Source organism: Tenrec ecaudatus, chromosome 4 (genome assembly GCF_050624435.1).
Source record: "Tenrec ecaudatus isolate mTenEca1 chromosome 4, mTenEca1.hap1, whole genome shotgun sequence".
Taxonomy (NCBI): Eukaryota; Metazoa; Chordata; class Mammalia; order Afrosoricida; family Tenrecidae; genus Tenrec; species Tenrec ecaudatus.
Window position 1 is genome coordinate 204,352,926 of NC_134533.1, and position 25,274 is coordinate 204,378,199.

The 25,274-nt window shown below is 60.4% G+C and overlaps 3 protein-coding genes across 11 annotated transcripts; 1 reads left to right on the forward strand and 2 right to left on the reverse strand.

Annotated features, from left to right (window-relative positions):
• Positions 1–326: 326 nt before the first annotated feature.
• Positions 327–11,634, reverse strand: PCBP4 (poly(rC) binding protein 4). Of its 3 annotated transcripts, none has more exons than XM_075547450.1 (13): positions 11,549–11,634; positions 4,511–4,655; positions 4,361–4,384; positions 4,228–4,260; positions 3,938–4,054; positions 3,614–3,745; positions 2,613–2,741; positions 2,340–2,414; positions 2,114–2,158; positions 1,975–2,038; positions 1,812–1,864; positions 1,536–1,705; positions 327–1,000 (listed from the first exon to the last, which is right to left on the reverse strand). In XM_075547450.1, exons 2-13 carry the CDS (start codon positions 4,589–4,591, stop codon positions 934–936), a joined length of 990 nt encoding a protein of 329 aa, XP_075403565.1. In that variant the 5' UTR covers positions 4,592–4,655; positions 11,549–11,634; the 3' UTR covers positions 327–933. The 3 variants fall into 3 exon arrangements, with proteins under 3 accessions (XP_075403565.1, XP_075403563.1, XP_075403564.1); XM_075547448.1 differs by having other exon boundaries at positions 330–1,197; positions 11,549–11,629; XM_075547449.1 differs by lacking the exon at positions 11,549–11,634 and adding an exon at positions 10,760–10,931 and having other exon boundaries at positions 331–1,197.
• Positions 11,635–11,751: 117 nt separating this feature from the next.
• ABHD14B (abhydrolase domain containing 14B) lies at positions 11,752–18,456 on the reverse strand. 4 transcript variants are annotated; one of them, XM_075547454.1, is made up of 4 exons: positions 18,252–18,456; positions 14,576–14,814; positions 12,972–13,213; positions 11,752–12,622 (listed from the first exon to the last, which is right to left on the reverse strand). In XM_075547454.1, the coding sequence occupies exons 2-4, from the start codon at positions 14,796–14,798 to the stop codon at positions 12,443–12,445; spliced, it is 645 nt and encodes a 214-aa protein (XP_075403569.1). In that variant the 5' UTR covers positions 14,799–14,814; positions 18,252–18,456; the 3' UTR covers positions 11,752–12,442. The 4 variants fall into 4 exon arrangements, with proteins under 4 accessions (XP_075403569.1, XP_075403572.1, XP_075403570.1 ...); XM_075547457.1 differs by having other exon boundaries at positions 14,576–14,900; XM_075547455.1 differs by lacking the exon at positions 18,252–18,456 and adding an exon at positions 15,722–15,909.
• On the forward strand, positions 15,488–23,992 carry ABHD14A (abhydrolase domain containing 14A). 4 transcript variants are annotated; one of them, XM_075547461.1, is made up of 5 exons: positions 15,488–15,585; positions 18,603–18,812; positions 18,951–19,066; positions 23,167–23,402; positions 23,640–23,992. In XM_075547461.1, exons 2-5 carry the CDS (start codon positions 18,619–18,621, stop codon positions 23,820–23,822), a joined length of 729 nt encoding a protein of 242 aa, XP_075403576.1. In that variant the 5' UTR covers positions 15,488–15,585; positions 18,603–18,618; the 3' UTR covers positions 23,823–23,992. The 4 variants fall into 4 exon arrangements, with proteins under 4 accessions (XP_075403576.1, XP_075403574.1, XP_075403573.1 ...); XM_075547459.1 differs by lacking the exon at positions 15,488–15,585 and adding an exon at positions 15,956–16,273; XM_075547458.1 differs by lacking the exon at positions 15,488–15,585 and adding an exon at positions 16,484–16,614.
• Positions 23,993–25,274: the final 1,282 nt, after the last annotated feature.

Sequence of the window (25,274 nt, forward strand, 5' to 3'; positions counted from 1 at the left end):
AGGGAGAGAGGCTCCAAGGACCTGCCTGACATCTGCAGTGGGGCGGCCAGAGGAAGTGATGGAAACACCTCCATCAGCATCTGACAGACTCAGGAAGCAACCAGATCGATGAGGTACCAGAGCCAAGAACCGGAACAATATGGACTCCAAGGACCCTGACGGATGGCCTGAACTGGAGTGTGGGAGAGGCTGAGGCCCAGCCAGTGGGGCGAATTCACAGACAAGAGTTCCCTGAGGCCTCTGCTGTACCCGGTCCCTCTGTCAGCCCCCCAAATCCTACCCCACATTCTTTTACAGCTTCCTGGTCGCTGAGAATATTTATTCAAAAACGGGGATTGAAAAAAACTGTACAGAGTGTCGGCTGCTGAGAACCCGGCCCCGGCCCCACACCACTCCCCACCACACACCCCAGCTACCGGCAATGCCTGTCCCCTGGACTCTCCCTGCTGAGCCCAGCCGTCCATTCCAGTCAAGGGTGTCTGTGGAAGCTGCAGGGCTCTGAGGGGACAGGGAGAAGCATGGACCCCCACTCCCAGATCTCCAGCTTGATCCCCACAGCGGGGCAGAGGCTGGGAAAGCCCTCGGGGGTGGGGATACAGGAGTGAACCACCCCCCCAGGTGGGAGCAGGACTGGAAGCCCCTAGCTGCTCCCTACATCCAGAGCTGAAGGGGTGGGGCCTCTTGCCCAGGGGGGGCGGGCTGCAGAAGCTCCCAGAACCATAGGCCAGACACTGCCCCCCCTCAAAGACAAAGCACCCCTGCAGGGTGGGGGCAGGGTAGAGGTGCATCCATGCGTCTGGCCTTTAGCTGCAGTGGCGGCCGGTGGCATCAGGGACCTCAGGTGGAGTCTCCTTGGACAGGTAGGGTGCGGAGGTCCTGCCTGCCCCCTGCCTGTGCCCCAGCCAGCCTCAGTAGGGGGAGAACTTCTGCCGCTCAGACTTCTTGCTCCCATTGGCCGCTGCCATCTTGGCAGTGTAGGCCGCCAGCCCCGGCGGTGGCCCTGGGGAGGCAGGTGGCAGAGCCAAGAAGGGCACTGGCTTGAGGCCGATGAAGTTGGAGAGGGAGATGGCATAGGGTGTGCCCAGCAGGCCTGGGGGAGCTGTGGGCAGGGCCGTCAGGGGTGGTGAGAAGGGGGCGGGCAGGTCTGCGGGGGCCGAGCCGGGCGTCCCCCCAGAGGTAGACTTGGCCGTCTCTAGACTGGAGAGAGGGAAAGAGGGGCGAGATGGAGCGGAGGGTGGGGTCAGAGGCAGAGAGGAGGGGGTGCAGAAGGAGAACAGGGCAGACAAATTGGGGAGAACAGTGACATAGTGGGTATGTCTGAGGGGCCAGGGGGAGGGAGGAGAGAGTGGGTGGGAAAGAAGCAGGGGCAAATGGGGTGAGGGTAGAGATGGGGGGCAGGGAGTACCCCGAGCAGAGGCTGAGAGAGGACATGAGGGACACGTGCAGAGGGGAAGTAACCAGAGCACGGTGGCAAGGGTCACCTTCCTCCGCCTCCCAGCCCTCCTGACCCAGGCCAGCCCGTGGCCCAAGCTCACCAGGCAGTGATGAGGTACTGGGCCAGGGCAATGGAGACTGGGGAGCCCGTGATGGTCACGTGCCGCTCCCCAGCACCCTCTGCTTGGTTCCCAATCTTGATATGGGCCCCCGACATCTGGCGGATCTCGCTGATCTTACTCCCCTGCCGTCCGATCACACAGCCAATCAGCTGGGGGGAGGTGGGGCAGGTTAGGGGGTTGGGATTCAAGCTGGGTGAGACCCAGACCCCCAGGCTCCCTCCTGCCCCTCACACCTGTCCCACTTCCCCTGCTTACATCATTGGGAACCAGGAATTCCTGCGAGCTGGTCTGGGAGCTGGGGTCCAGTCCTGTGCAGGGGATGGGGATGGAGAGAGGCTAAGCATAGCATTCCAGGGGCCTGCCTTGTACTCCCCACTCCCCCCACGGTGACCCTGCCCAGCCCTGACCCTGTGCTCACCTGGAACCACAGTGGGTGAGGCGAAGGGGACTGTGTGTCCTGAGAGCTGCTGGAGCTTGGTGACCTGTGCCAAAGAAGAGCAGTCAGAGGTTAGAGGGGCCTTGGCTCCAGGAGGGGGCTATGGTCTGAGGTCACTCACCTCTGCTGGGGTCACAGCCCCATACTGGCCTTGGACAGAAAAGCCCTGGGAGACAAAGTGGACAAGGGATTGCTGTGATGAGTCTAGCAGCTCAGCCAGCCATTCCTCCATCCTCCCTCCCCATCAGTCCTTTCTTCTACCCCCCCACCCACAGCAGGCCTCCTCCCTCCAGCAGTTCTCCTGCTCCTCCCCATCTTCCTGCCTCACTGCATGCAAGCAGGCACACCTGGTTAGCAGAGAGAAGCACAGGGCCCAGGGAGAGGCTTGGATGATAGGGGATCGTGGCTCCTTTGGGTGGGGACTGGGAGAGACAAACGAAGAGGCTCTATCAGCCCCCACCCCTGGCCCCACACAAACACTCAACACCCTGGGGCTGACAGCCACCCATGGTCCCAGCTGGGCCTTCCCTGCCCCAACCCAAGGTGGACCCCTGCCCAGGGTTCGGGTACCTGGTCCAGGGCCCAGCCCCTGCCCTCTCTCTCCCCGCCCTGGGCAGCACCTCGAGAATAACAGCACAGATCTGGCGCACACACAGGATGATGGCATCAGGCACCCCAGACACAGTGACGGCACGCTCTGTGGAGTTGGGGAGCAGGTCTCCAGCCACCTGCACCTGGGCTCCCGTGGTCTGAGGGCAGAGCACAGGGGTCACTCGGGACAAGGGCTAGCCGAGCCAAGCCCACGCCTGGGGCCAGTCCATTTTAACCCATCCCAACCACCCAACTGGAGGAAAAGGAACTGCCCTGCGGGTTTCCAAGGCTTAAGTTGTGGGAAGCAGAGAACGGGGAGGGAGTGTGTACGGATGAATCCTTTAGTCTCAAGTATTAAGAAGCCTGGCGGGCTGGACTTCGGGGTGGAGGGAGGCCTTCACCCTGTGAGGTGAGTTGGAGGTGAGTCCCAATCACCTTCTCATCACTAATATCCTCCCATCACAGGCTGCTTAAGATGCCTTCTTACGAGCTCATGGTCTATGCTGCAGAGCTCAACTAGAGGCAGACCCTGCTGCTGCCCCTTACCTGTCCCCGCACTGGTGTTAGGTTACTCCTCCGCTGTACGCAGGGCCTGCAGAGTTAGGGTACAGCCCACTTTTTAATGCACTTGGTTCCTGTAATTAGGGGGCCTGCACGCCCCGTGAGTGTAGATAAGCCTTGGTTGGAAGTACACTCTCTCTCTCTCTCAGCATGGACCTGGCTCCTGAAGTCCTGATGGTCCCAGAGGCGAGACCCTGCATGCCTTACCTTGTCTGATGTCTCTTTAATACTTTATCTCTTAATGACACACCCACCCCTTGGACCCATTCCATTGTGGGGGCTAGTACAGCCCCCCCACATCTTTACAGTTGGTGGATTTGAACCGCTGGCTGGTCTTTTGGGCAGCACCAAGCACCTGGCTGCGGCACCAAGGTTCCCTCCTCGGGCACAGGGGGCAGGGGCCCATAGCCCAGTTCCCCTCTGCCTAGGGTAAATGGATGGTTCTGCGTGGCTTGGGCACAGCCCTCACCTCCCGGATCTCTTTGATCTTGGTGCCCGCCTTCCCGATCAGCGAGCCGCACTGGCTGGCAGGGATGACGAGGCGCAGGGTCACCGGAGGCCTGGAGACGTTCCCTCCGTTTGTGGGAGCCCCACAAAGGTCCTGGAGGCAGGGCAACCGTGGGCAGGCTGCGTGCATGGGCAGAGCTCGCCCCTGCCCATGGGGCACCTTCCCGTAAGAGATTCTGAGAGGAGGGCCGCGCCTCCCCTGCCATCCCAGAGCCACCTCAGAGAGCTGAGGTCTGCTCAGAGAGCTGTTCCCTGGGAACACACCCTACCCGGGCCCGCTGCGAACCTCGTCCAGCTTGAAGGCGATCATGGAAACTGCGTGGAAGACGGCCGCTGTGGAGCCCGTGATGGTGGTGATGCGCTCCGGGCAGGAGCCCTCGGAGATGGTGATCCGGGCGCTGCTCTGGAGGGGCACAGGGTGGGCACCGGGCAGCGAGGGAACCCCTTTCATGCACACGGCGTGCGTGATCACTGCCTCCCCAGCAGTTGGGCGAAGGCAGAAGGGCTTAGGAGGAGGGCCAGGAGCCCCCATGCACCCCTCTGGCCCGGGGTTCCTTCCCCAAAGCCTGTCCTCACCTGTTCCCGGATTCGCTTGACAGTCTCTCCCTTCTGTGGGTGACAGAGAGAGGGGGGACCTTAGCCTGAGTGCTCAGCTGTCGGCGCCTTCCTGCCCGGGGAAGAGGGGCACAAAGGGTAGGCTGGCACTTACCTTCCCGATGATGCTGCCCACTTCCTGCAGACAAGATGAGAGTGAAGTCAGAGGAGACCGATGGCCCAGGCCCTGACCTCCCTGATACATAGGCAGTGGGGCTCCACAGCTCAGGCTGGCCCGGTGCCCGCCCCCACCCTGCCCCCTCACCTTCCCATGCATCAGCATCCGCAGAGTGAGAGTGATGCTGAGCTCCGGCTCCTCCTCCAGCCCCGCATCCGAGCTGCTCATCCTGTTAGGCGGGGCTGGGGCCGCAGAGGTCTGGGGGTGCGTCCACTCTGGGAGCTGGCCCTCTCTGTGGGAAGAGGGGAGGGGAAGATGTGTTACAGAGGTCCCTGCAGCCCTCACGAGGGTCCCAGACCCCAGGCCAAACTTCCAGAGAAGAGCGAGCCTGGGCCCAGGGGCTTCAAACCTAACCCCCCCAGGGATTGGGTGTGCTGGCGTGCGACCCGCCAGCCATGTATACCTGGTGACCCTACCCATTCTGAGCTGCTGTTGCCCTGCCGGCCCACAGGGCTCCTTCACACTAGTGCTATCAGACCCAAAGCATGATGGGAATCAGATGAGGCAGGCATTACAGTGGCAGGACCTGGCTTCTGTGAGCATGTCTCCTCCCTCACATGTGAGAATTAACTAAGAGGACTGTGGGGGCTCCCTGAGCACTTGGGGCAGGGGAGTCCTGCGGATTGAGGCCTTGAAGGTGAGTGAAGGTTCTTCCAAACTAGAGGAACCAGGGGCCAGGTCCGGCCCTCACTGACTCCAGTGTAGGGACTGAGGGAGCCACGGAGCCCCTAAAGCAGCAGGTCTCAACCTGTGGGTCACAACTCCGTCGGAGTCAAACAACCCTTTCACAGGCAAAATGACTGTGAGGAAGTAGCAACCAAAATGATTTTATGGCTGGGGAGTCACCACCACATGAGAAACTGATTAAGGGGTCATGGCATGAGGAAGGTTGAGAACCACTGGCCTAAAGAGAAGGTGGCAGTGAAGGTGGTAAAGTTGAAAGAGGTATCCTCTCAGTCTGGGCTGGAAGGGCTTGGCCCCCCTCTAGAAATTACTTCTGTCCAGGTGAGCAGAAGCCCCGGCACAGAGTTTGGGCAGGTGCAGGTTCATGAGCGCTGAGGGGGTGGGGTGTCTGGGGACCGGCAGCCTGCACAGTGAATTTCCAGGCCCGCTTGCCCGTGGGGAGAAGGGCCCAGAACAGGAGGTGAGGGCAGTCCGGGCTGGCTGCTTTCCCGGCCCGAAGCACTTACTGCTACGCCAGGAACAAGTCACTTGGGCTCCCCGAGTCGCCATCTCCTCACCCCTCAGATGGACGGGTACCTGCCCCTGGTTACTGGGCCTTGCTGGCACCATGGCTAAAGTGCTCGGCTGCCTCCAACATGCCCTCGGTCAGAGTCTACTGGAGAACAAGGAGGCTGTTCGAGCCCATGAACCTTTCCAGCATTGGGGACACTGCGGGGCAGTTCTTCCCTGGCCTGGAGGGTCGCAAGGAGCTGGACTCAAGTGGACGGCAGTGGACTTGGCCCTGAGAGAGGGAGGAGTGAGGGACAAGAAAGGGATGCGGGGGCTGCAGGAATGTCCAGGCTGTTCAGTGGGTGGAGGAAGGCAAAGCCAGAGATTAGCCATCGGGATTAGCCCAGCCGCCAGCCCTCCCTACCCGACCCCCTTTCACGCCCCAATTTAATCCTGAATCTTAATCCTGCTTGGAAAGTCCTCCTCCACCCCTACCCCCGCCAAGGCTCAGCCCGGTGGATCAGCTCTTGCGGGGGACCAGAACTTGAAGAGAACAAGAGAGGGACCAAGGGGTGCCAAGCCAAGCCCCACATATTCCTTCTGCCCAGGAGGGCAGGGGCCATCTGGGTTTGGGGCATTCCAGAGGGCTCCCCCCCAATGTGGACCTCACAGTTGAGCACATGGAGCTCTGTCCACACTCTCCTCGGGACCCCCCCTTGCTCGCCTGACTGGGATAGGTGGTGGAAAGGGGGACTCCCGGTCTTGCTCTCACCCAGAAAGCCCAAGCAAGCCACAACAGGGCACCAGGGCTGCTGTTTCCCGATCGTTACATGGAGGGCGACATCCCAGGACCCCCCTTGACTGACCAGGCACCTGATCCTCTTTCCATTCAAGACCTGGTCCCCGGCGCTCCAGAGGTCAGAGGTTGGCAATGGGTGCAAGGACTATTCTCTCCGAGCATCCTGGCCGGCCTCACGCTGGCTGCCCTTGCGGAATAGTCCCCCAGCTGTCTGCACTTCCCCCATCCAAGCATGACGTCTTTGGCTTCCGTCTCTCTGGCGGCCAAGCCCGGGAGCTCCTTAATGCAGGAGCCAAGGCTGCCACCTTCTTGAGTCCCCCGGGCTCAGCCCAGTCAGGTCAGAGAAGGTGCTTGGAACAGAATGTCTATCCTGGCGCGGAGGGTCTGGGGCCTCAAGAGTGTCTACACTCTGTACAAAGTCCCAGAGAGGTGGGGCATGGTAGCCAAGGGTCCTAAAGTAAGGGGTCTGCCACACACCCATGGGCTACCTTCTCGGGCTGCTGCTGTGTGAGCCGGTCCCCTTCCCAGACAGTGGACTCTTGCCCAGCTGAGGCCATGCTTGGAAAGGACCGACAATGTGTCTGAAGCCGGAGGTCTTACACTTCAGAGTTCTCAGGGGCTCAGGGTCCCCCGGGCCCTAACTAGCTGGTGGGAGATCCCACACCACCTCTGGTGGGCGTTAGGCCCCGGGGGAAGCAGGACAGGCAGGCTGGGATGTGACCAGTGGCTGGTGGGCTCCTGCCTGAAAGAACACCTAGGTCCACGGCAGAGCCCACTTCCCCAGACCCAGTGGGTGCCCTTGACCGGCCCTTCACTGGCCCAGCCTCAGTTTACCCTCCTGTATCAGGTCAGGGGTCAGGAGGACTGCGGCTCCTTTTGTGTCCTTCCTGGTTTGAAGGCCCCTGCTGCTCTTCCCCATCTTTTGGAGAAAATAAAGGATCGTGACTCGTGTCGCCCAAAGGATTCTCTCAGGGGTCCCAGGGAGCAGCACCCCATTAGGCATTCATGCCACATCCCACCCACATCAGGGCTCTAGGCGTTACTGGCTGTGTCGGCCTGGTGGGTCCTGGGTCCCTGAGAGGCTACCCACGTGGGAGCTACGTAGCATGTCACGCTGACCTCCAACTAACCTCTGGGGGTGCCCAGCCCCCTCTGGTCAGCAGGGCTCCCTGGCAGGACACACGAGGGTCAGGTCGTCTCTGAGCTGGTGCACCCCCTCCCCAGACTCAGTGCCCACCCCTCCTGTGCCTGGCCTCCTGCCACTCGGGCTAGAGGAGGGGGTGGGGGTGACAGCTGTACAAGCGATGGCGGCTGCCCCCTCCCTGTCCCTCCCCCCAGCTGTCTCTCTCCCATGACAGCTGCCCAATCAAAGGACTAGGGGCTTAGCCAAACCCCCCACCCTACCCCGGGGATCAAGTGTCCACCCTGGCTTTGTTCTGGAGCGAGAACAATCCGGGGGAGGGGAGGGCTCGTGGGGCCAGGCCACTCCAGTGCACTGGCCCGCCCCTTGGGGGATTCCCTCTTTGCTGCTGGCCAGAGCGCCTGGGACAGCCAGGGCCTGCGTACCCACCTGGACTGGGGAGAAAGAGAAAGAGAAGAGGGTCCAGTCTCCAGCTTCACCCACCCCACCCCCACCTCGCAGCACCACCTCCTTCAGCACCCACAGCTCTCTGGACCAGTCTCCTATTCCCACGCCACAAGCAGTCACGCGGGCCACACCCAGCAAGGCTGGGGAGTGGCTCAGGGCATCAGGCGAGGCAGGGCGTGGCAAGAAGTGGACACCAGGCCTGGGAGTGGGGGTGTGGTGGCATCATGGAAGATCCCCCACTTCCCTGCCAGCCCCTTAATCTGGTGATGCTCGCACACATAGGGGAGCAGGGTCTCTGCAAACCCTGCCCCAGTCTCCAGGCCCCCAGGGTGGTGGTCATACCCAGTCCCGGGAGGTCAGGGAGAAGGGCACCACCAGGGAGTGGCCGGGCTTCAAGGGCTCCAGCCTCTGGTTTCTGGTCGTAGCCTCAGTGCGGAGCAAGGAGGAGCCTTGGCAAGCTGATGGGTGCCCGCAACGTCCCAGCTTCCTTGGGCTCTGTTGGCTAACTCCCAACGGCCCCGGGAAACCGAGGCAGGGCCAAACTCAGGCTAGGTGCTGGGCAAAAGGCCCCATCTACTGGTCTCCATCCCGTCCCACCCAAGGCAAGGAGGGTCTCTGGCTCCCATTCTCTGTGCCAGAGACTGGGCCGTGCCACTCTCCGTGGTCATCCATGGCTCTCCCAGGGGCCCAAGGGGCAAAGCCTGGCCCTTCACAGAGGGGTACTCAAGGACCTTTATGACCTGGCTCCTGCCAACTTCTCTTATCTCGTCTCTAGGCCATCTCCCACCCACACCAGGCTACAGAACACACCTTGAACCACCAAGCCTCTGTCCCTAGCTCTAGGTGCCCATCTGCCCAGATCAGCCTGTCAAACCCTTCTCCAGTGCCATCTCCTCCAACCTGAGAGCCCTGCCCTCCTGTGCAGCCCTCCCCAGTCTCCCCAGTCATGCACCACCACCCGGGCCTCTGTGCCCCGACAAGATGCCTGCAGCTAACTCCAGAGGAGTTGCAGTGGGGCGTTTCTGAGCCTGACTTTCTAAAGTGAGAACCCCAGAAGACAAGAATTTGGAGACAGAACCAGGCTCAGGGAGGGGGTGGGCTGTATGAGAGAGATCATAGGGCCTCAGGGCATTAGGGACCAAAGATGGGACTGGGGGTCCCAAGGGATCTCTGAAGACGGGTGAGAGAGACACAGCTTGACACCAGCTACACGGGCACAGCCAGGACCTGCCTGGACAGAATCCTGGTTTCTGCTCAGCATCCCAGTCCCTGTTCCTGCTCTTTCTCAGAATCTCCAGGCTCCCAGGGCTTGTTGGTGTGGGTGATTTAGGGGAGCTGAGACTCGTGGGGTCCAGGGGAGGTCTCCTTCGAAAGAAGGGGCGGCTACAAGAGCTGGAGGAACAGCCCGGACCTCACAGAGCCAGGCTCAGCCCGGGCAGGTGGAGGGGTTTCCCCATTCAGGAGGAGAAACTGAGGGAAAGGGGCATTCGTGTCAGGCCACATGGGGGGCCACTGGCAGAGCTGGGGAAACCCAAGGCCCACCTGTCCCTCTCAGTACTTTTCTTAGGCCAGCGGGGATGGAGGCTGGGATGGGGGTCAGTGATGTGAGTGAAAGAGGGTGGACAGAGCCTGTCTTGGCCTTCCAGTGGCCTGGGCCGGCCAGGGTGTGTGGGCCGCCTGCTCCCAGCCCCCCACCCCAGCATGCCAGGAGAACAATCCCCCTGTGTTTGGGCCGCCAGAGCCTGCATGCTGATGAAGGCTGGGAGGTGGGGGCTGGGAAAGGGGTGCGGAGGATGAAAGGGTTTGGGGGCCTGCAGATGTGGAAAAGCATCGGCTCACAGGCATTGTCCGAAAGCAGTACGGACGACCTTAGGGAAGAGTGTGGGGCCCAAGTGAGGTTTAATCTCCTTGGGGAGTGGGCCTTGGGACCCAAAAGCTCTGGGGGCAAGAGGCTCTGGAGACACACATCCTGTTCGTTCAGCACGAAGTTGGCCGTCCTGGGAGTCCAAAGACAAATTCTGGAAAGAGGGGGTGCACCCCTGGCCCTGGATACATCCCTTGAGGCATGCTTCCCAGGGTCCTGGGGGGCTGGGTGGGGCACTGGGTGCCACAGGTCTCAAGATGGCGGGCCTAGGCTAGGAGGTGAGGAGGTGGGCATTTCCCTCTCCTGGCCAGTGAGGCTCTAGGGCCAAGCTGTCTTGAGTAGCAGAATCCCCCCACCCCGAGTCAAAGAGATAGGTCAGAGCTGAAGAGCTGCGGAGCCACAGGAAGGGGGTAGGCAGGATGGTGGGCTATGGTGAGCCTGAAAATGCCATCTCCATACACCCCTGGCCCAGAGATGGTGGCCTGGAGCCCTGAAAACTGCAAAGAATGGGAAGGGGTGTGAGCTAAGTCAGGGGGCTGCAAGAGAACAGCAGTTGAGAGCAAAAGACAGGGTGGACCAGAACCCAGGATGGGAGGTCGAGGGAGGGAGGAGTAGGCCCAAAGGATTAGAGCAGCCGGTGGAAGGGTGGACTAGGGGCCTGCAGCCTGGGGTCTCAAGATCCAGGCAGCCTCTCCTGGGTGGATGCTGCCCCCCCCCACCGTGGATCAAGCCCCCCCCCCACCTGCGCAGCACTCGACCCTGACCCTGTGTGGCATAGAACATGTTCCTTGCAGTATCCAGATCCCCCAAACGCAGGGCTCAGGGCCGTGGTCCGGGGAGCAGGTTCCCCGCCTCCTGGCCGAACCCCCAAACTTCGCGGCCCCGCCGCGCCCCGCCCGGCCCGCGCCCTACCTCTCTGGGGCTGTCCTGCGGCGGCGGCGGCGGCGCGGCGGCTGGGCCGCTCAGTCCCACATTGTCCCCGGGAGAGGCGGCCGCTCACAACTGCGAGTGACATCAGCGGCGAACAATGAGGGGTTTGACAGGCGCCGAGCCCGGCCGGCCCGGAGCTCGGCTCCGCGCCCCCCTCCCCCAGCCCCCGGCCCGGCCCCGCCCCCTCCCGGATCCGATTACAGCGCGCGACCCCGCCCCGCCGCCCAGTGCCGCAGCCGCCCGCCCCGCCCCGCGGCCCCGCCCCGCCCCAGCCGCCGCCGCTTCCGGGAGGGCGCCGCGACCCTCCCCAGCCGCCCGCCGGCCCCGCCGCCCCCGGCCGGACGCGCCCCCTGCAGCCCCCATCCCGGCCTCGCCCGGGCCCTCGGAGCTCGGACCTCCACCCTCCGCCCCGCTCGGCGCCCTCCGCTTCTGCGCCCTACCCCGCGCGGGGCTCGCCCACCCAGATCGGCCTCCCTCTGCCCCCCACAGCCTCTGCCAGGCCCGGGCCTTGTGGGCCAGGACCGGTCACCAAGCCGGTTGGAGGAGGGACCCTGAGACCAATGCGACCCTGTGCACCTTGTCCTTGCTCCAAGGCACCCGCACCGCTAGCTACCCCCCAGATTTCTTTATGGGCCACGGCCGCTAGGAACCGGGGTGGGGCAGTTAAACCCTCTACTAGGGAAAGGTGAAAATGGGGGTGGGGCGCTGACTGATCGTGGGACACCTCCCACCCCACTCCACCCCTAATCGGCTCAGCCTGGCCCCACTGACCTCCACCTTCCCCCACGGCTGAATCTTGGCACCTGGGTTTGTGTGGGTGGGGATGGGAATCCAATCTCCCTTCCCCTCCATCTGGCCAGGAGGACAAAGGGCAGGGGGACCATCTGGTCCCGCCAGAGGGGGAGGGCCCACCGTGGAGGTCCCAAGGGGCGGGGGGAGGGGCGGTGCTCTGGAGACAGCGAGAGCCTGCGGGGTCTAGTTGCATCTCTTTATTTCTTTAGCGCTTCATTTCACCGGCCTGCACTCCGTCTCCCCGCCCCTCAAACCGCGGAGCCGGAAACCCGCCTGGCTTCTGGGGTCGGGGCGGGTACCACGAAGGAAGGGGGAAAGCAGGGAGGGCCTCTTCTTTTGAGGAGTAATTTGGGGCTGGTCACCCACCCCCCACTCCCCCAAGCCTGACAGCGGGTCTCCAAGGCTCCTGCACAGTGCTTGTGTGCAGGCCCAGGTGCCTGTGTGTACGTCTGCAAGCAAGAACCACGGGCAGGTGTGTACCGCTACCCTAACTGTGGAGCTTGGGGGGAGGGGCTGGTCTGTGGGGGTAGTGGGAGGAGTCTGCAGTTGGAGGCTGGCCAGAGCAGAGGATGGCGGGAAAGCTTGTAGGATCAACTCATCTAATTGATTACCCTCCACCAGACTACGTGATTCCCTGGATTTCTGAGCTCATCTCTCGGCATCTCCTCCTCAGACTGTCACTGCAAGAGAAAGAGGGAAGAGAAGGACACACACACTCCAACAGAGAAGAACCCAGGTGGACCGACAAACACACACACACACACCTGTTGGCATGAGCATGAGTCGGGGTCATGGAGGAGAGAGAGAGAGACAGACAGACAGACAGACAGACAGACCCAGGGCAGGTGGTCCGCCCCTGAGCTGGCCTAGGCCTCACGCCAGGCCCTGCAGGAAGTCCAGCAGGCCGGAGTGCCACTCCTCAGGCTTGTCCAGGTAGCAGGGGTGCCCCGCGCCCCCCATGACAAGCACACGATGGTTGGGCAGCTGTTTCAGGTGCTGGAAGCTAGTGTGGCCCATGGGGTCCTGGTCTCCATAGACAATCAGAGCTGGGGTCTGAAAGAAAGGGAGATGGGTTAAGTCAATAGGGGCTTTCGCCACCAACCCCCCACCTCCAGGAGGTCTGCTCCAGCCACCCCCCACCTCTTGAGTCTCCCCCATAGTCACCCCAAGCCCTAAATGAGAACAGACAAGGGCAACTGCCAAGGGGCAAGGTGGTGGATCTGTGTCATCCAAGGCACAGAACATGGGACTGGCTGCTAACTGAACCCAAAGGGTAGACTTTGGGGTCCAGTTCCTCCAAGAGCACCCCCTCCTTGGTTAGCCAGCCCTCAACCCAAGAAAGGTTCCCAGGAGGGACCCTCCCCTGCTCCTGGCAGGTGAGTCTCTACCTCCAAACAGGTACCTTCACACGGGCATAGTCGGCAGCTTGGATTTTGTCCGTGCAGATGGGGGCCACAGGCACATAGCCCCGGAGCTGGGAGGCGGGGGCTGTGAGGAAGGGCAGGGAGTACATGCCACTCAGCGAGGGACTGATCACAACTGGAGGGCCCAGCTGCAGGGCATCTACCACGGCCACCAGGAAGCTGTCAGGGGCGAGCTCCCCAATAGGAGCAGGGGCTGCTGCTTCTTTAGAGTGCCCCAGGCCTGCAGGGGTGGAAAGGGGTGGGTGGGGTGGAGAGAGACAAGGGCAGTGAGCCACAAACAGTGGGATTGGGGCAGAAGGTCCCCTTGTCCCTAAGGCCCTCCTTGGTCAATCCCTCCAGGGCCAGATCCTGCCACGCTCAGAACCACTAAGGGTGCTCCTCCATGACCCAGATCTGTCCTGTCTGTGATGCCTGTAAAGCAGTCCCTGCACGTCTGGGCCCCGCCTCCCGGAGCAGGACAGTGTTCTGGGAAGAACCAGGTGCTGCAATCAAAAAGGACTGGGTCCAAATTCAGTTCTCCGTTTCCTTTGTGACCTTCAGATCCGATCTCTCCCTCGCTCGCTTCCTCCCTCAGTGTCCCCCTCTGTTCAAAGGCCTGCCATTTAAGATTGGGGTGGAAATTAAGCAAGTGGTGGTAACAGAAGCTACGTGTTTGGCTGCTAATACAAGGTTGGCAGTTCAGGCCCACCAGCCGCTCTGCAGGAGAGGATTGCTCTCAGAGAGGGTTAATCTTAGAAACTCTGTAGTGCTACTCTGATGCTGAATGGACCTGATAGCACTTTGGGTGGTTTGGGGAAGTGGGAGTTGGTGTTGGATTGGCTTGGGCAGAGGAGCTGACTATGCACCCACACCTCCCTCTCTAGTCATTCAGTCCCGCCTTTCCCAGTGGGATTAGCTCAAGACCATCACCCCGAGGTTCAGTCCAGCCCTTTGTGTAGGCCAATCAGTCCTGGCTGGAGACCTGCCATTGGGCCCAGAGGCGATGAGATAAACTAGGAGCCCATTCTACATGTAGCCCCATGGGCTAGGGCCTGACTGGGACCCTCAGTCTGGAGGCTGCCCCTGTCTTCCCAGAGCTCAGGGGTTTTGTGAGAGGAATCATGGCCACACAGCAGGGTGACAGCAAGGCAGTGTCCCAGCTATGCTGGACCAATGCTGCAGGGGTCAAAGAGCTCTTGCGGGGTCCTTTGCCTGGGAGTGTCCCTGAAAGCAAGACGGGTCGCCAGCAGGTTCACTGGCGCCACTTTTACCCGGGCCACTCTCCTCAAACCCGCAGGTGATCGGGAACCACACATGCCCTGCATGCCTGTCAGTAAGTCAAGGGCATTGACGTCAACCAACTACAGTGAGCGATATCTGCCAGACGACCTAAGACATGGACCCAACCCCAGAAGCCAGGCCAACTAGTTATACATAAAAATCAAAATTGCAAATATGATGGGAAAAAAGCCGCATTCTGCCAAGGGCCCAGCCCACCCCAGAGGGGTCTTCCAAGTCAAGCTCCTGGCCACCACACACAGTGATCTGGACCCCAGATGAGGCCCCCCACAAGCCCTGTCCAGAATCCCACTCAAGAAAGTACCTGGCAGGTCAATGGCCACTGCACGGTAGCCGGCCTGGGCCAGCTTGTCCAGTGTGCCCAGGTTCTGCCAGGTCTCCGAGGAGAAGCGGATGCCGTGCAGCAGAAGCACAGAGAAGCGGGGGGCCCGCCCGTCCCCTGGTAGCACCTCCCTGAAGAAGAGGCTTTGACCCTGCGCCTGGATCCTGCCTTCACGCCGCTGCACGTCCGCCATGCCTGCAGCCATCTGCTGGTGACTGCCCCTGTGGTGGTTCAAGGCCAGGCTGGTGAGGGGCGGGCTCTACACAGGGCCACAAACGTCCAACTGGGCGGAGTGGGGTGGCCGCTCCTGAGAGGGCAGAGCAGGGCGTGAATCCAGCAGGAAGCAGTAAGTAAGGTGGCTTCTGGGAGATGTCCCAGCACTCTGGACTTTGGGATCAGTACATGCGATGTTGGTGCTACTCCTGCCTCAGCTGTGCAGTTGTGAACACCTGACCTCGGTTTCCTTATCCAATAATTGGGGACAACAAAGCTTACCTAGAGGATTAACAAGTGAGGGTGTCTGCCGCTATAGGAACTCAATACCTGGGGCTCCTCTTACGATTGTTCTATCAGTATAATACAAGAGGGCGTAGCCCGAAGAGGCGGACAGGATCAAACGAGGCTTCGCATTGAAACACTAGCCACCCGTGCAGCAGCTTAAAACTCACATCGAGCCCATCCTGGCTCTCAGCGAGCGACCCTAGGCACCCGGGCCTAGCTGGCACTTAGTAAAGGCTCGTTCCACTGCAGGGAACTGACTAGTTTGCTGGTCAACCTCATCCCCCACGCCACCTCCGCCTGCAGCGAGGCCCAGCTGGGGTGAGGCGCCCATTGTACAATTGCGGAAGTCAAGGGAGCCAAGCGGGGTGGGGGAGGCTTTAGAGTTCCCGCCTACAATGGACACGCGACTCCGCGCGCGCGCTGACAGCGGCGCGGTCGCGTACAGTCACCATCAGCTCCGTCCCCGCCGCGGACCACGGTGCTGGGCCTGGGTAGGGTTCGGGGTCCGGGGACGTGAGGTGTCTCCACTCCGGGGGCTGGGCAGCCAGGATGGGGAGGGGTGAGATGTGAGGTAAGAGGGGTGGGGAAGACCGGAGAGAGAGTCTAATGAGGGTGCAGGTCCGGTACCTGGGGAGCTGCGTGGACTCTCGCACACCGGAGGAGGCCGAGAGTGGGACCCAGCTGGGTCGCGCCCCGGGCGGAGCAGCAGAAGGGGCGGGGCTGGAGGCGGGGCGGGGCCGCGCTGGAGCAGAAGGCGGGGCGGGGCGGGGCCGCGCTCCGGGGCTCCCCCTGGTGGCCATGAACCGCCGCGGGGCCCGGGGCCCTTGTCTTTCCCAATTCTGGCCGAGGCCGCGGTTTCCCCAAGCCCCTCTGCCCCGCGGGTCCCAAGCTCCGTCCTGCGCCCCTCGGCGAGCTGCACAGGCGCGGCTGATTCCGCCGCTCCTGGCCCCTAGCTAAAGCGACCCAGCCGGAGTTGTCACTGGGCACGCCCGACAGGTGCGAGCGCCAGGCCCCGCCGGTGTCCAGCTGGTTGTCCTAGCTGCGCAGCCAGCGACGCGGACCTGGATGTGCCGCCAGCAAAGGCTGCTGCGTTCCACACTAACAGTGATATCTGCCGGTTGTGCAGTGACACGGTGCCAGGTGCTACCCAGGGACCTGACCTTACGACACCCCTATCCAGTGAGTCGTACCCTGAACCCCACTGTAACCACCCGAGAACCGAGAGTGAAGTCTGGGAGTGTAGTGGGGGGTAGCGCGCTCAAGGGCCAAAAACCACCAAAAAAAACCCTAAACCTGCGCGGGGACGGGCCTCGGTACTTAAGGGGCACCGCCCCGGGTTTGCTCCCCGCCGCCGTTCCTGGGGCACTGGACTCGAGGGCGGGGGCGGGGGCGGGGCAGCCGACTGCGCAGGCGCGTCCCCGAGACCCGGGCCCGGCGGCGGCCGAGGCGGCGCTGTGGTGGTTGGTTCCCGTGGGCGGGGCCCGCTCCGCGTAGTTGGCCAGGTCACCCCGGTCGGTCCGGTGAGTGCCCGGGGGCGCGGCGGCAGGGTGCCCGGGACGGGCCCTCCTGGCCCCGCCCCTTGCCCGGCGCGCCGGCAGTCCCGCGGGAGCGCGCGCGGTAGTGCTCTCGTGCGACTAAGGGGGGGCGCGCCTGCGCGTGCGTGAGCCCGCAGGGGTGCGCGCGCATTTCAGTGTGCGTGTCGTGTCTGTGAAGGCGTGCTTGTGTATCTCAGAGGGTCTGCCTGCCGTGCCTGCATGCGTGATTGAAAGTGGTGTGTCCGTCGGTGTCTGAGTATTTCTAAGGATCTGCGGATGATTTTAGAGACTGTGAACCGACTTCTGCCCGCCATTAGGATGTCTGACAGTGTGTGTGTGTGTTCGCACGCGTGTATGAGTTTGAGAAGGGACAAGGGACCCATTGCACACGGGTCTGCGCATGGAGTAAGTACGTGTAGGGAATAGTGTGTGCAAGAGAGGCTGGGTTGAGTGCAGATTCTATGCCTGTGTGTGCATGTGTGTGATCGCCTGTGTGCCTGGCATCTGAGACCCAGCCTGGGCACCACTCTAGTGCCGACCAGCTCTGCCTGCTGCGTGGGAAGAGGTTAGCGGGGGACGCTATTGTCTAGTGTGGCCACTGCCCGAGTTGCCCAGGTAACGGTCAAGAGCCTGGGAATGGCCCAGACTGGGAGAGGTATGGAATGCATGCTCACCCTGGTGGACACTTGGGTTAGTGCTATTGTAAGTATTCGTCCAAGGCTATTCCCAGGACTGGAGTGTTCTCTTCCTTCTGGGAGCTCTTAGATCGCCATCAGCCTCAGAAGGGGCTACTACTGCCCACACAGTGACCCACTCAAGGAGCCTGAGGATGGGGGCGCGCAAACATCCCCGCCAGCTCCTGAGAAGTGGATGGGGCGTGAGATGGGGATGCCCCAGTCCACAGCTGCAGTTCACAGGGACTGGTCTCCAGTGGCTCTTCCATCAAGATGGCCTTATTGGACTCCAGGACCAAGGCAGGAGTGGTCCTCCTACACCAAGGACTGATGCCTGGGACAGCTCTGAGGTCAAGTTCACTGCCTTACTGAGACCTCACAGAAGGCTGAGTGAGCAGCTGTGGGGTTACCTCTGCCCCTCGGTACCCGCAAAATGAGGACACTTGGTGAAGGGTAGCAGAACCTGGGCTTCCTGCAGTGGCTGGTTCCTGAGGTCTGTCCCCCTAGCCTGGCAAAGGACCCAGGACTGGAGAGCTCTGTGAAGCCGGACCATTAGGGGCTCATGGCTCCACTGTGCTGCTGCTGCTTCCATCTCTCTTTGTACCAGGGCCCTTCCTGGTTCCACGCCCCCTCATGCGGCAGTGAATTCCCCCAGCCCACGTTCTCCCGCTCCACTGAGCATCTAGGGGAAAGCATTACAAGTTTCCATCCGTGACGAAACACTGACTTGAGCCACATGGTAATAAACCGGCCCGCAGGGGGACATCCCTTTGTGCGTGGTCTCTGCTTTGAAGATGCTCACTGCTCTGCCCTCCAGCAGGGCTCCCGTTTGCCCAGCACTCTGCACCCCCTGATACCCTCCTCCGCCAACAGAGCCCCCAGTGAGGGTGAGAGAATTTTCCTCTTTGGGGCTGTGTCTCCTCATTGCGAGCCTGTGCATGAACATACCTGCTGGTTCCCACGCTCCTCTCGGGTTGTGAGCAGGCGTGAGTCCTGTCTGTGAAGGACCATGCCGGAGGCCTGGCTGGAGTCGCGGGATGAGAGGGAGTGGTTTTAGCTGCCACAGTGAGGATGGCAGCCTGGACGCACACTGGCCTGGTCAAGCACCTCAGATGCCCCTTCTCCCTGCGGGGCAGCCAAGCCTTCCCGGGCATGTAGACACAGGCCCAGAGAGGAGGAAGGGCCAAGGCCTGAAGCCCCGCCTCTGCCGGGTGCTCTGAGATGGGGCTTTGGGGTGAGACCCAGGGGCCTTTCATGGGCCCAGCCCCAGCCTCTTCTCCCCCTCGTCTCTTCCTCCAGACTTGTACAGGCCTCTATGAGCCGCTCCCAAGTGGCCCTGCTGGGCCTGGGCCTGTTGTTCATGCTGCTGCTCTATGTGGGGCTGCCAGGCCCCCCTGAGCAGACCGCCTGGCCCTGGGGGGATCCCAATGTCACCATCCTGGCTGGTCTCACCCCTGGGAACGCCCCGATCTTTTACCGCGAGGTGCTTCCGCTCCACCGGGCACGCAGGTGGGTGCTGACCCCAGGGTGCGGTGGAGAGGGGCTGGTGTTTGTGGGGCAGTCAGGGCTGGGGAGCGGAGGGGGAGACGGCTCTGGAGAAGGAAGGGCAGTCCACCTGAGGACACCTGTCGCCCCGTCTGCCCACAGGGTGGAGGTGGTGCTGCTCCACGGAAAGGCCTTTAGCTCCCACACGTGGGTGCAGCTGGGAACACTGCAGCTGCTGTCCCAGCACGGCTACCGGGCCGTGGCCCTGGACCTCCCAGGTGAGAGCCCCCGCGCTTGGGCCCAGGGAGGCAGGGTGAGGCAGGACCTAGGGGACAGCTTCCTGGATGGGGAAACTAGAGGGATAGGAAAGCCCTAAAGTATGGGGGAGAGAGGTGGCCTCGTCCTGGGATCCCAGTGTCTCTGTCAGCAGTGGCCGGTCACTGTACAAGATGACACTACAAAAGGTCTGTGTTGGGAGATTGTTTTTTGTTTTTTTTAAATTTCTTTTTCTAATTGTAAAAAATATGCACAACAAAACATCACTGGACTCAAATATCAACCCAAATAATTCAGAGGCACCAATTCCCTCCTCCGAGGTAGGTGACCTTTCTCCACCCCATTTTCCAAATCGCCCCACTCCCATGAACGTAACTCCCCACCCATCGGCAGGGACTCCTGCTCGGCCCCCAGGAAGCCACACATGGGATCGGGCTCTGCTTCTCTAGAGGACCGCTTACTTCATTCGGTGAAGCTCACTGGCTCCGCTTGCTTTGAGGGGCTGATTTCACTCTGCCCGTGTTCCCACGTGCTTGTTGTGGGCATGTTGGGCTGCCTTTCCCCTCCAGGCTGAGTCGGACTCCGTTTGTGTGTGTCCACCCCTCCGTGGGACCACACGAGTTGTGTGCGCTGTTGGTGATGGTGGAAAGTGCTTCCGGGAATGCCGGTGGACAGGGTGCTCTGCTTCACGTATGCCTAGGCAGGAACTGTGGGGCACATGGGCGTTCTGTGTTCAACGTGGGGGGACCACCCAGCCTTTTCCCACTGCAGCTATACCTTTTGACACCCCTGCTGGCATTGGGCGAGGCTCTCCAGTTTCTCCAGCCCCGTCTTAATGGGGTCTAGGCCATCTATCATAGTGGTTGGCTCTTCCTTAACGGCTAATGACATGGAACCCGGACGCAGTGGTGAAGAGAGTTAGGCATAAGGCTGCTGACTGTGTGTGGTTGGCAGTTCAAATCTACCTGCCATCCCATAGGGGGAATAATGAGGCTTTGGAGACCCACAGGAGCCATGCTCCTCTGTCCTGTAGGCTACTTGTGGGTTGGACTCCTAGACAGCGAATTTGGTTTTGAGTTTAATGACTGTGTTAGACAGGGTTCTCTAGAGACACAAAACCAGGACACTTATGATTTTATATAAATAGATAGAACACAAATAAATAAACAGCTAATTAGTCCTCAGAGCAGTACAATGGGCTCAGTTCAACTCACATCTATGAGATTGTTAATATACTGGCAGTCCTTCACCTCACAAGGGCTGCTGGATCCAAGGTCAAGGAAACAGACAGCTGAGTCTTCTGTAGAGCAATACAGGCCACAGGGCAGCAAACAGCAGGGCAAGTCACCAACAGTCAGCCAGATGACAGGGTCCGGCAAGTCCAGCTCAGCGATGTACACACCAACAGTATGGCGAAGCACGTCTTGAAGGAACCTCAAACTACAGCAACACAGTCCATAGGTTGGGTGTCCCACAGGCAGTGTAGCTCGCCATTTGAGGCAGAGAACCAGCCAAGGCAGCCGCACACTGGTCCGATCATCAGAGACAGAAAGGGGGGGGGGTCGTCGAGCCATTTATCTCTTTGCCCTTCAATTAAACTGCAACCTTATTAACCCCACATGTGTTTATTGGCCAACTTGGCACAATGCAACTACCTATCCCAATGGCTAATGATGTTGGACATCTTCTCGTGTGTGTGTGTGTGTGTGTGTGTGTGTGTGTGTGTGTGTGTCCATTGAAATATCCTCTTTGGTAAGAGTGTTTGGGCCTTTGGCCCTGTTTTTTGATCAGTGGTTTTCTTGTTAAAGTTGAAGATTTCTGAAACTATGTATTCATTCTTGGGCCCATAGCCAGCTCCCCCACATCTTCCCCCACCTGCAGGCTGTCTTTTCCCATCATTGACAAAGTCAGTGGAGGAGCTACAGTGTTTCACCATCTCTGAGACCCGGGTGGTCCTGTCTTTCACACTGCTTGTGCGTGTTTATTGGCAGGAAGCAGCCGGTGGTTTTTATCGTGGTTTTTATCACTGCCTGGAGAGGTGCCCCATGGAAGCTTCCCTCTCACGGAGCAGAGAGGAGCCTGGTGCCCTCCCCAGAGATGGCGTGGGTGGTGACCAGTCTCGGGGCTTTTTCTTCTGTTGATTACACAACGCTTGCTGCTAACGTCGTGAAACTGCTAACCACTGCATAGACGTCATTCACACGTCACACAGGTCAATCATTTAACCCCATTGGGCACGTTGGGCACTGCTCACCACCATCAGGGTTAGGACTTCTTCCTCGCTCTCATCACTGTTAGCTCCCCTGCTGTACCCCAAGAAACCACTAATCCAGCTACTGCCTCCCTAGATTTATCTTCCCCGATTTCACACACACAACACACAAATACAAGGCAAAGCCAAACAACGCCTCAGTTGAAAAGATAACAAAGTAATAGAAACCAGAACAAGGGGTTACATTTTAACCTGACCACACCTGCCTTCTTTCCTTTCCAGTGCACTCTCTGATAGCACGGCTGTCAGTCCGCCCTTGCCAAAGGTGAGGGGATTCACCTGCGGCCTCCTCCACGTGGGGGCTCTGAAAACAGATTTGGGGCTTTCCCTGTCATCTGTAGCACACTGGGTGCTCAGAATTTAAGCTCGAACACCGTTCCCTCCTCTGGTCCCGGGCATTATTGTCGATAGTCCTGGGATCGCAGGCTGCTGGCCTTCTTCCGTGTGGCCTTGGATGGCTGCTTGTTTTCAGATACATGCTAGCTCCCTTATCTTTGAGAAACAGTATGCCACTTAAGAATCCAACCACTTCACAGCCCACAGAGCCCCACTCCCTCTTGCCTCCCTCAGCAGTTTGGAAGACAGGCAGTTCTATGCACCCGATACAGACAAGATGTAGGCACAACACCATGGGGTGGGGTGTAAGTGTGGTGGGGGTCCCACTAAGCAGACCCGCCCGCTACGAGTTGTCTGGTGATCATGTCAGGCCTCCACAGCTCCCTCTCCTTCACAGACTCTGCCCTGTGCCCACGAGGAGGGAGGCCGCACGGTCTCTGGCCATCCTTCGACTGGCAGCTGTGTGTAGGTGGAACATACAGGGTTAATCGAAATGGCCAAGTGGCAAACAAGAAGCACCTTTGGACGGGCGTCTTGGAGTGTGGGGGCAAGATGTTCCCAACGTGAGATGATAATTAAACCTGAAGCCCCAAACACCACCTCCCTCCCAACCCGGCTATGTAATTAGTAAGGAATGTGTGCCGTGAGGACGGTGTGCCCTTTCACGAATTGTCCGTGGGTGCAGATGGACCACTGCAGCTCCAAAGGCTCATGTTAACGATAAACACGACAAGACCAGGGAAGAGAAAAAACACCGGGGCCTTCTCTAGTACAGCCACAAAGTATAACTGATGCTTCAAAGGACACCCACTTTTTCCATTAAGTAAAAGACTGGTGAGATAGGCCTGAAAGTGTGTGATTCAGTGACATAATTGGATTCCTAGAGGTGTGCACTCAGCACCCCTACCAAAGGGCTTCCAAAGAAGAAGTTCCTGGAAAATTCTTAGTATGTCTTTCAATTCCATTTTTCCATGAGCTTTTTGAAGCCCCTTTCTACTTATTTCCAATTTCTTTTCACTTCCCCCACCCACCACCCAGAAACTCATTGAGCAAGGATGTCTCTCTCTCTCTCTCTCTCTCTCTCTCTCTCTCTCTCTCTCTCTCTCTCTCTCTCTCTCTCTCTTTCTTTCTCTCTCCCGACCCCCCGGGCCCCTTGGAACCACTAACCCACTTGCTGCTCTCTGCATCCTGCCTGCTCTAGTCATTTCGCACGCGTGGGAGCCTGTCATGTTTGCAGCATACTCATTCTCAAATGTTGACAAGCAGCACCTGACCCTGTGAAAGACATCCGCCCGTGCTGCGTCGTCCCCGGCACTGGGCATTCTCAGTCTTGTTAATTTGGCCAACAGTGGTGTACGACAGGTAACAGTTGTCTGGCAGGTCTGTCCCGTGTCAGAAACGAGCCTCTGGAAAGTCCACAGCAGCGCGTGCCGTGTGCCACTGCCCACACCCCATCCCCAGCCTCCCTCAGCAGGTGCTTGCTGCCATTCCCAGGTTTCGGGAACTCGGCACCTTCGAAGGAGACCCGGACGGAGGCAGGGCGGGCAGAGCTGCTCCAGCGGGTGCTGTGGGACCTGCAGGTGCACAATGCCGTGCTGGTGAGCCCCTCGCTAAGTGGCCACTATGCCCTGCCCTTCCTAATGCGAGACCACCATCAGTTGCGAGGATTTGTGCCCATTGCACCCACCTTTACCCAGAACTACACCCAGGAGCAGTTCCGGGCAATCAAGGTACAGGGAGGGAGGTCCCCAAAGGCCCTGGGTCCCTGTACCTGGTGGGGGCCCAACAGTGGGGGGAGGGGAGGGGGGTGGGAGGAGGCAGGCATGACTCCAATCTTATTTGGAGGAGACGTGGCTTCCTGGCTGATCTTGGATGAGCGCGGAAGGCATTTGGAGAAAGTGTGGGGGTGTCCCAAGGAGGCGGCCTGGGTGTCAGGTCCTCCTCAAACCCCTTGTTTCTTCCCGCAGACCCCAACCCTCATCCTGTATGGGGAGTTGGATCGCATCCTGGCCCGGGAGTCCCTGCGGCAGCTCCACCACCTGCCCCATCATTCCGTGGTGAAGCTGCGTGACGCGGGCCACGCCTGCTACCTCCACAAGCCACAGGACTTCCACCTCGCCCTCCTGGCCTTCCTGGAACATCTGCCGTGAGCCCACCAGCTGCCACAGTCCCAGCAGTGCCTGACTCCCAGGATCTGGACTGGCTCCACCAAAGAGCACCCTGCCCCCCTGAAATTTCGGGCAGAGCCCAGAGTGCCAGGCCCCACCGGGATGTCTCCTCTCCTCCCACAGGGACGATAAAACACATGTCTTTCTTGCTTGGGGAGTAGTGGGTTCCTTTCCTGTCATGCCTCTCACGGGGTAGGCTAGGAGGGCTGGAAAGGGTGCTCTTGGAGATGAAGGTCCCGGCCCCCTCTTAGTGTGTCCTCCCCACTCCATGCCACGATCTCCTCATCTGTGCAATGGGCATGGCAGTGTACGCCTAGCTCAGCCAAATGGGTCAGTACCAACTCTCAGGGCTCCTGTGGGTTTCCGAGACTGTAACTGTTGACGGGAGAGTCCGGTCTTGCTCCCCAACCCCTAGCTCGAGCATGGCTATGATTGGGTGAGACTGGTAAGGGGAGCTCGAGGCCATCAGGGCTGGGCGTTGCGGTGGCGGTTGTTGATGCTGCCTGACCACAGGGAGACAGGGCGTGGTGGCTGGAGCTGTGGCTGAAGTGAACCAGGTATGCATAAGGGGGGTGTTGAGGAACATGGCTTAAGAATTAACGTCACTGTCAATGAGCCAGTCAGCCTGCTTGTCCGCCCCGCCCCCCACACGAGTAGGATCCTTGAGTTGGACCCTTTTTTTATCCCTCCCCGCCTCCCCCTAAGGTTGAAGTCCTCCATCCCCACCCTTCTAGTTGGCTCAGTTTCTGGGTCAGAAGGCAGACTGGCTGGGGTACAACGGTCAGCCAGGTTCACAGGTGGACATACCAGTGTTCACCCCCACCCCCTCTGAAGAACCAGCAGCGGGGCACAGGGTCAACTCCGCGTGTCTCCCCTTCCCTCCCCCCCCCCAACACACACATCTCTCACAGTGCCGCAAGGCCTCCCAATGACATCTCACTGAGAGGCCTCTGCTGCGTGCAATTTCACTGCGACGACGCCCCCATCTCACGCCTTGTCGCTCACAGGGTCGTCGTACCCGCCGTGCGTGCTCCCGCCCACACCGTGGCACGTGCACACGACCACACACAGTCCAACGTGGGCCGTTAGTAAATGCAACACGTACGTTCCATTCCCTGTGCCAGGCTGGGCAGGAGACGCCTGTGAGTGCGCCCTTGGACCCGCCCCCTGGGGCGCGCGTCAATCAATAGCCTCCCCGCAAGGGGGTTGAGGGGCTCCTGGGGGTGGGCAGCCATGCGCAGGCAGCAGTCTGCAGCACTGGGCGCTCAGAAAGCCCGGGCCTCCGTCCGCGGGGCCGCCTTCCGCCTAAGGCCCACCCTCCTGTCCGCCTGGCCAATCGGAGGGCTGCAGGGGAGGAGTCTGCGGGGCGGGGGCGGGGCCCGCAGGCGCCCTCGGAGTGGGCCCCGCGCGGGCGCTGGAGCGGCTCCTGCGCTC

Excerpts from the sequence above, each read along its gene's own strand:
- ABHD14B (XM_075547455.1), bottom strand. The coding sequence starts at position 15,894 with ATGGCCACCAGGGGGAGCCCCGGAGCGCGGCCCCGCCCCGCCCCGCCT. Across the intron at positions 14,815-15,721 it reads GAGTCCACGCAGCTCCCCAG|GGGCAGTCACCAGCAGATGG; the intron begins GTACCGGACCTG and ends GAACCACCACAG. Across the intron at positions 13,214-14,575 it reads AGTGGCCATTGACCTGCCAG|GCCTGGGGCACTCTAAAGAA; the intron begins GTACTTTCTTGA and ends CCACCCCTGCAG.
- PCBP4 (XM_075547448.1), bottom strand. The coding sequence starts at position 4,591 with ATGAGCAGCTCGGATGCGGGGCTGGAGGAGGAGCCGGAGCTCAGCATC. Across the intron at positions 3,746-3,937 it reads TCGCCTTCAAGCTGGACGAG|GACCTTTGTGGGGCTCCCAC; the intron begins GTTCGCAGCGGG and ends CCCTGCCTCCAG. Across the intron at positions 2,742-3,613 it reads AGATCAAAGAGATCCGGGAG|ACCACGGGAGCCCAGGTGCA; the intron begins GTGAGGGCTGTG and ends CTCTGCCCTCAG.
- ABHD14A (XM_075547461.1), top strand. The coding sequence starts at position 18,619 with ATGAGCCGCTCCCAAGTGGCCCTGCTGGGCCTGGGCCTGTTGTTCATG. Across the intron at positions 18,813-18,950 it reads CCGCTCCACCGGGCACGCAG|GGTGGAGGTGGTGCTGCTCC; the intron begins GTGGGTGCTGAC and ends GTCTGCCCACAG. Across the intron at positions 23,403-23,639 it reads AGCAGTTCCGGGCAATCAAG|ACCCCAACCCTCATCCTGTA; the intron begins GTACAGGGAGGG and ends TTCTTCCCGCAG.